Source organism: Balaenoptera ricei, chromosome 3 (assembly GCF_028023285.1).
Source record: "Balaenoptera ricei isolate mBalRic1 chromosome 3, mBalRic1.hap2, whole genome shotgun sequence".
Classification (NCBI taxonomy): Eukaryota; Metazoa; Chordata; class Mammalia; order Artiodactyla; family Balaenopteridae; genus Balaenoptera; species Balaenoptera ricei.
The window spans coordinates 47,580,728-47,589,496 of NC_082641.1; the positions used below are offsets into that span (position 1 = coordinate 47,580,728).

General features: G+C 40.9%; 1 protein-coding gene across 7 annotated transcripts in view; it reads right to left on the bottom strand.

Annotated features, from left to right (window-relative positions):
* PDE4D (phosphodiesterase 4D) overlaps positions 1 to 3,833 on the bottom strand; it is a 1,113,076-nt gene extending 1,109,243 nt beyond the window's left edge. For all 7 annotated transcript variants that reach the window (XR_009502317.1, XR_009502316.1, XR_009502315.1 and 4 more), the window contains exon 1: positions 3,758 to 3,833. Coding sequence is in view for 4 of the 7 variants with exons in the window: in XM_059916412.1 (XP_059772395.1) it covers positions 3,758 to 3,799 (42 nt within the window). In the remaining 3 variants the exon portion in view is untranslated. The remainder of the gene's footprint in view (positions 1 to 3,757) is intronic.
* Positions 3,834 to 8,769: the final 4,936 nt, after the last annotated feature.

Genomic DNA, 8,769 nt, shown 5'->3' on the forward strand with positions numbered 1-8,769 from the left:
TTCACCTTCATTATGATATTTTTTCTATCTTACAGATAAAGACACTAAGGTTCAAAAAAATTAAGTAATTTACTAACAGTCAGATCTTTAAACACCAGTGGATCTGGGGATTGATTCCACATCTCTGAACTCAACAACTATTCTGTTTTGACTGCACCAGTGACCTCTAAACTATACTGATTTTGAAAACAGATGACAGTAAAAAGTAAATATAAATAGAATTCCTAATATTTTCTTTTTAAAGCCCACGTTGGAGATTGCTGTACTTTATCACATCAGCTCCCTTATACCGGGTAGACAATAAAAAGCTAGATCAGTGAAAGTATATCCACATTGAAAAATGCCAGAACCTAATGTTGGGAGATCATGATTATTATTCTGAATACAAAGACTAGTAAATCTATTATTTTAAAAATTATTTTCAACAGAAGTACAAGCTGCAAGAGTTAAATTTTTAACCTTGGAAGAGTCATACTATGTTAATATTTCAGTGGAGAAATGCCAAGGAAAGCTTGAGTCACAGATGTGAGGATGGGGTCACTGTAAATGGCTCTTTTCCCTTTGGAACCAATGGATTGAAAAGAGTCAATAGAGTTAACTCAGGTCACTAAAGGGCTGGGGTAGAGTCTTGACCACTGTAGCAAATTAAACTGTTTAATTAAAAACAGAGTTGTTGCTACAAGTGCTTTCATAAAATTTCCTAACAGCCTCAGAAAGGATATTCTATGCTAACTATTCTGTCTCTGTTCTAAATTGCTATGCTATGCAGGTAGCAGGGGAAAAAAAATTCTAGATGTTTACAACTAAATGCTGCTCTAGATTAAATTAAATGGCTTCATGAAAACATATTTGAGGCAGAAGAAGGCAAGTTTTAAATAGAGAAATCAGTTGATCCGTTATGATTCAGAATAGTAAATAAAACATCCCTTGTACATGGGATTTTCCAGCTATGAAACTTATAGGAGAGTAATAACTCACCAAACTTCATTTTACCAATCATTATTTTGAGATAAAATGGTTTGACACTAAAATTTTAAATTTTGTAATTGTTGTGCAAATGTCACTTGTTCAGTCCCATTGAAGCAAAAGTCAGAACAGCAAGAATTGCCCCCAGATTACATAGATGGCAAAGACACTTCCTGAGGTTAACACAGAGAGAAATCTGTTTGAGTTCTGCCCTTTTGGACAGAGAACCAACACCCGGAAAAAAATATAGTCTGAAGCACCCCAAGAGGTATAAAACGCACAGCTGTCATGTTAGAACTTTAATTATACCTGCAAAAATAAAATGCCAGTCCAATAAGAGGTGGCTTGAAAACTTTAAAAAGAGGTAAGGCCTTCATACCACAGAACTTACGGGAGAACCTTAAGTAGGCGGTAGCCAATGGGGCCATGCCTCACTTTGGTACTGTCCATATGCCCAGTTCCTCCCTTTTGTACCCACTGCAACTACAAATTATCCTCCAAAACCAGCAAAATGTTGCTTTAAGTAAAAAGTGGTTTGTTTACATTCTTATAGTTAAAATTTTTCATGGATCCCATCCAAATAAAGGAAGAATTCAGAGCATTTGTCATTAAAAGGGACACTGCACCAGGTCTTGAATGAGAGGAGAAAAATATGAACACTGCTTTAAATGCTCAAGAACAAATAAGGTGACTGTCTAAAGATGGTCTTTTGTTCCCTCCTCTTTCGTGTTCCTTAAGTTTTCACAATGACAGAAGCAAGATACATGGAGACACACAGGGAGGAGCAGAGCCCATTTTAACACCTAGAACATTCTCTTTGGATTTTCAAATGTCATAATGCCAAAGAAAAACATTCTCAGATTCTAAATCAAATTAATTCTTTAAACCTTTCTCATCAAAAACGGGAAACATCTACTTCTAAGTGTACAAATTTTGGACTCTGTTATGGCAAAGACTTAAGGGGCGGGGGTGACACTCTTAAACCAGTGCAAAATAAAATTTAAAAACTCTAAAGTGACAACTTCTCACGAGGCAAAAATTCTGGCTCTTTTCTCGGATAAACAGTAATCTCCTGCTTAGAGTCATTTAATTAAGTGGAAGCACTTTCTTTATGCCAGTGGATTTTCAAGAAGCTAAGAAGCAGTGAAATGAGAGCTCTACTGTTTACATTTGGACAAGTGTATGTAACTCAGATTCTCTTAATCTGGGAAGCATGAGCCTTTCCACCAAGATGAAAATTTTTGCATTAAGCAAATATAAATAGGAAATCTCCTAGTATCAGGAAGTACTTGGAGGTCCTTAAAGTCACAGCTCAGTTAATCATTTGCCTTTAGAATATTTTCTTCCAAGAACAGGGAAATGTTTAATAATATATTTTTAATTATTCAAAATATTCTCCCTTTCCCCTCTATACATATTTTTCACATCACATATTTCTGAAATTTAATAAAAGAAGGAAGTATTATATGCATGGTTTGCTTTCAAATTTAACTTATAATAAGAAAAGCTCAGTAACAGAAAGTTGTGTTTGCAGTTTGGTAATTTGTATGCAGGTCACCTCCCATTACAAAGAGCAGCTCTATGATAATAGAAGGAATTCCAGGCTCCATGCCATGGCCCTTGATTTTACACAATAATCCATACAACTAAACACCAACAAGTAAAACAAATGAATTTGGACATTCCCTCAGAATTTGTTGAATTTCCTTGGTTGGTTATTAAACAGAGTCAGTACTCAGTCCAAGAACTGGCACACTTCTGGGTACATCCTCATTTTTTTAAAAACCCTACTGGGCACTATACTTCCCTCTCCATTACTCCTGCATTGCTCACCCTTAAAAGCTGGGTGGTAATTAATTCTATAGAAAGAATTAAAAATGGCCTTGGGCCATCACCATAGAATCACTGGTTGTAACACAAAGTGTTCCCGTACTAGAGAAATGTGTTTGCATTTGTGGTTTTTCTCATGCCTTCAAATGAATGTTTCTACGTCATAACTACATCTGTTTGGATGCCTTTTTTCCCCTTGGGTGAATGAACAAAGGGACATGTTCTTAGAGCTTGCCTGATGGAAATTAACAGTCTACTTTCATCCCTGCCTTGTGTAGCTTTCTTTGAGTTGCTCTATTTGCTTATGCTCTCTTTCATAAGATAATAGAAATCTAGAAATTACCACCACTTTGGCACCTTAAGAACACTGAGTGGAAATAAGAACCTCCATCAGGGCCTTGAGGACTTTCACTAAAAAAACAAAACAAAACAAAAAAAAAAACAATTTAAAGGAGGTGATTAGAGGATTAAAGACACATGCCATGGTAGAAAGCTCATGGAAGTGATGTCCCACTGATTAAGTATTCACATCATTCATCATGTACATGAACTTGCAGAATGTGATTGATTGAAGTACCTAGTAATGTAAGTTCAATTTATCCTTTTGAACTTGCCCAGAAAGTTTGATATTCAAGACATAAATTTCCTCAGTTTCAAATTTTTATATTTTCTGCATGCATCCAAAAATCAGGGTTTCCAATATCATACCAGTAGGCACATACTAATGAATGGTAAGGCATATAAACTGGCTGAAAGAGAATTCCCATCAAATGTCAACCAGGCCACAGAGACAAACAAGTCTTCATTTGTTAATAAGCTGCATACAGTCAGAGAACTGAAAGTTAACCAAGGGTTTCTCACAAGTCTCATCATGAAAGCACAGTATTAAAATCCAAAAGAAAACAGTAAAAAGTTGTGGGTACACAGTTTTAGAAAATAAATGAAAACAAAAAGTACTTACACTTTTGCTCCGAGAAAGCAAATCACAGGTATTTCTTTTCATGGTGGTGCTTTAAGTAATTCAAACAGGCAATAGTTGTTTTCAACGTCACTGCTCTCACTGCAACAATTATCCACTCAAAAGCCAATTGGCATTCTGAAGAGAAAGGCAAGGAAATGTTTAATCAAGTATATGATTAACACATGCACTTTGAAATGCTGTCTTAGAGTAGGACAGTAATTCTTCAATTATTCATCAAAACAGGTTAAAATGGTGCTGTGTTTAAAGCAGTAAAAGTATACACGAGCAACATTTCCAAAACAGTTTTTGTTAAATGTAAGTTAGAGATTTCAGGCACCATCTGTTTCTCATTAAACATTCAAATGTACATTTCTAGTGGCTGAAAAAAAAAAAAAAAGGTATGGTAGCCACAACCTAAAGTTACACGTATGAAATGAAAATGCATACTGACTTGTGTATGTGCTGATCTGGCTGGTACAGCAACGGACCCCTCAATTTTCCACTAAGGCAGGGGTCCCCAACCCCCGGGCCATGGTACCATTCCACAGCCTGTTAGGAACCGGGCCGCACAGCAAGAGGTGAGCGGCGGGCCAGCGAGCGAAGCTTCATTCCCCATGGCTTGCATTACCGCCTGAACCATTCCCCCACCCACTTCCATGGAAAAATTGTCTTCCACGAAACCCGTCCCTGGTGCCAAAAACGTTGGGAACCACTGCATTAAGGGATCGCTAAGTTAGCTTTGTTCACTGCTGGAATCTTACCTACATCTGCAAGCCTTCTGACCACTGCATAATGGTCTCTTGTTTCATTAGCAATAATCTACGGTACATGGAAGACATTCCAGTGGCTCTTCAGTAAACTTAGTGTAAACGTACCCCTTCGGTTCAAAGAGGTTGCAAGGAATGGTTGAGAGAAACTGTTTACCTGGTCAAACAGCAACCATTAAAGAATTATTCTACAGCAGTTGCCACATGAATATGATAGCCTCATTGCCTGACCTTCACTTCCGCCAGACATTAAGAAGAAAATTCTGTTTTGAGCTTCAAAGAAAGAGCAAATAGAATAGTTAGATGTGTTGTGTTCATTTCTGATATTCAGCTATATCTGGACATGATTTGCATACTTATAGGGCGTATTTGCATGTGGGTTGAAGTGCCTTCTGTGAAAGAAGCTACTCTGAGGGAAAGAGGATGAGGCAGACAGGCCTGAAAAAACCACAAGACCTCTGACATTGTACGTATAGACTGGTCCTAACAGCATGTAGTTCTGTCACTTAGATTTGTTCTAAGCTTCTCAGAAGACTTGTGTCTGAGGTTGAAGGAAAAGAGTAACAGTGAGCAAGGTCTGAAAAAGTTTGTTTTGCTCAAATGATTGAAAAATATCACAATGCAAAGTAGTGTGAGTTACACACTGAAAAACATAAACAAAACAAAGTAACTATACAGACTTTTAAAAAACATACAAAACTAAAGGAGAGAGGACTCCAGGGGAACACAGCGTTTGTGTGGGCCCCTGGGGGAGGCCAGCCTAAAGCAGCACGAGAACCCAGTGGTCCCCACGCGAGTGGACAGGGACCTTCACCCAGCAACCCACAGTAGCGCCCTCTCAAGGCTCAAAGATTTGTCTGAACACATGTGAGTCACCCCTCAAGATTTATGAAGATAAAAGGGAGATGCCTTTAAGGAGGCCAGAGATCCCACAACAGCAAAGTGGAGCTGGAGCCAGAGATATAGAATTTATTGTTGCTAAGAATATCCCTAGATATGACTTGGGGACCCAAATGGCAGCGAGGAGGAAAGCCTGTTTCCGGGGTTGATGAAAACACTTGTCTGAGGTTAGAGAAAAATACACCATCAAATGTGAGTTGTTAGAATAAAAATGATTTCTTTGAGTATGCATGGATTTTGTTTAAGGGAGTGGGGATTGGAGGGAGGAGTTGACCCACAAATGCTAAGTTCTCAGCTACTATACCTTCATGAATTTAGTCACCTTTACTGATTAGTTATAATGCCAAGCATTTCATAAGTTCTCAGAAAATGTGAAATTATGTTATTCACCCAGATCAATTTAAGAAGTGAACAGAAATAATATAAACTGTGAACCAAATATTTCATATCTAGGGAGGGGGAAAAATCAGCTAAATGCTGTGGGAAGCTTACACACTATCAGAGAAAAACTCATTTGAAATATTTAATTATTCATTCAGTATTTAATGAGTACCCTTAAGGGTAACCATGGAATAGTTGCCCCAGTGGACTAGTGACTCAGTGGTTTTAAATTAACTAATCAGTCAAATCAGACAAATGATGGATTTGACCTGATAAGATTTGCTGAATTAATCAGGTTTTTAACAAATTTGCCTTGACATATTTAAAGACCATCATTAAGCGGTACTTTCCTATAAGAATTAAGAACCTGTAGAAATCTGAATAGACAAAGGGATTTAACTGAAAACTGATGGCGAAAGTGATGGCCCTTCTCAGCCTGTTTACCTAGGAGGCAGCAAGGCCTTGCTAAGAGTATGGATCTTGAAACCAAATAGACAGGTTAGAATTTCAACTCTCCAATGGCATTCTGTGTAGCTTTACGTAAGTTACTTAACCTCTCTGAGCTTTTTCCAGATCTGAAAAAGGGAGATAATAATACTCATGTGGGGAGGAGCTTCAAGATGGCAGAAGAGTAAGACATGGAGATCACCTTCCTCCCCACAAATACATCAGAAATACATCTACATGTGGAACAACTCCTACAGAACACCTACTGAATGCTGGCAGAAGACCTCAGACCTCCCAAAAGGCAAGAAACTCCCCACATACCTGGGTAGGGCAAAAGGAAAAAGGAAAAATAGAGACAAAGAATAGGGACGGGACCTGCACCAGTGGGAGGGAGCTGTGAAGGAGGAAAGGTTTCCACACACTAGGAAGCCCCTTCGCGGGCGGAGACTGCAGGTGGCAGAGGGGGGAAGCTTCAGAGCCACGGAGGAGAGCACAGCCACAGGGGTGCGGGAGGCAAAGCGGAGAGACTCCCGCACGGAGGCTCGGCGCCGAGCAGCACTCACCAGCCCGAGAGGCTTGTCTGCTCACCCGCCGGGGCGGGCGGGGCTGGGAGCTGAGGCTCAGCTTCGGTCGGATCGCAGGGAGAGGACTGGGGTTGGCGGCGTGAACACAGCCTGAAGGGGGCTAGTGCGCCACAGCTAGCCGGGAGGGAGTCCGGGAAAAAGTCTGCAGCTGCCGAAGAGGCAAGAGACTTTTTCTTGCCTGTTTCCTGGTGCGCGAGGAGAGGGGATTCAGAGCGCCGCCTAAAGGAGCTCCAGAGACGGGCGCGAGCCGCGGTTATCAGCGTGGACCCCAGAGACGGGCATGAGACGCTAAGGCTGCTGCTGCCGCCACCAAGAAGCCTGTGTGTGAGCACAGGTCACTCTCCACACCGCCCCTCCCGGCAGTCTGTGCAGCTCGCCACTGCCAGGGTCCCGTGATCCAGGGACAACTTCCCGGGGAGAACGCACAGCGCGCCTCAGGCTGGTGCAACGTCATGCTGGCCTCTGGTGCGCGCGCAGGCTCGCCCCGCATCCGTACCCCTCCCTCCCCCGGCCTGAGTGAGCCAGAGCCCCCGAATCAGCTGACCCTTTAACCCCGTCCTGTGTGAGGGAAGAACAGACGCCCTCAGGCGACCTACTTGCAGAGGCGGGGCCAAATCCAAAGCTGAACCCCAGGAGCTGTGAGAACAAAGAAGAGAAAGGGAAATCTCTCCCAGCAGCCTCAGGAGCAGCAGATTAAATCTCCACAATCAACTGGATATACCCTGCATCTCTGGAATACCTGAATAGACAACGAATCATCCCAAATTGAGGTGGTGGACTTTGGGAGCAACAATATATATATTTGTTTCCTTTTTCTCTTTTTGTGAGTGTGTATGTGTATGCTTCTGTGTGTGATTTTGTCTGTATAGCTTTGCTTTTACCATTTGTCCTAGGGTTCTGTCTCTTTTTTTTTTTTTAGTATAGTTTTAGCGCTTGTTATCATTGGTGGATTTATTTTTTTGGTTTGGTTGCTCTCTTCTTTCTCTTTTTATTACTTTTTAATTTAAAAAAATTTTTTTTGAATTTTTAATAATTTTTTATTTTTTATTTTAATAACTTTATACTATTTTATTTATTTATTTTCTTTCTTTCTTTTTTTCTCCCTTTTATTCTGAGCCATGTGGATGACAGGGTCTTGGTGCTCTGGCTGGGCATTAGGCCTGTGCCTCTGAGGTGGGAGAGCTGAGTTCAGGACATTGGTTCACCAGAGACCTCCCAGATCCACATAATATCAAATGGCAAAAATCTCCCAGAGATCTCCATCTCAACGCCAAGACCCAACTCCACTCAACGACCAGCAAGCTACAGTGCTGGACACCCTATGCCAAACAACTAGCAAGACAGGAACACAACCCCACCCATTAGCAGAGAGGCTGCCTAAAATCATAATAAGGTCACAGACACACCAAAACACACCAACAGACGTGGACCTGCCCACCAGAAAGACAAGATCCAGCCTCATCCACCAGAACACAGGCACTAGCCCCTCCACCAGGAAGCCTACACAACGCACTGAACCAAGCTTAGCCACTGGGGGCAGACACCAAAAACAACGGGAACTATGAACGTGCAGCCTGCAAAAAGGAGGCCCCAAACACAGTAAGTAAAGCAAAATGAGAAGACAGAGAAACACACAGCAGATGAAGGACCAAGGTAAACAATGCCCACAAGACCAAACAAATGAAGAGGAAATAGGCAGTCTACCTGAAAAAGAATTCAGAGTAATGATAGTAAGGATGATCCAAAATCTTGGAAATAGAATGGAGAAAATACAAGAAACGTTTAACAAGGACCTAGAAGAACTAAAGAGCAAACGAACAATGATGAACAACACAATAAATGAAATTAAAAATTCTCTAGAAGGAATCAATAGCAGAATAACTGAGGCAGAAGAATGGAGAAGTGACCTGGAAGATAAAATAGTGCAAATAAC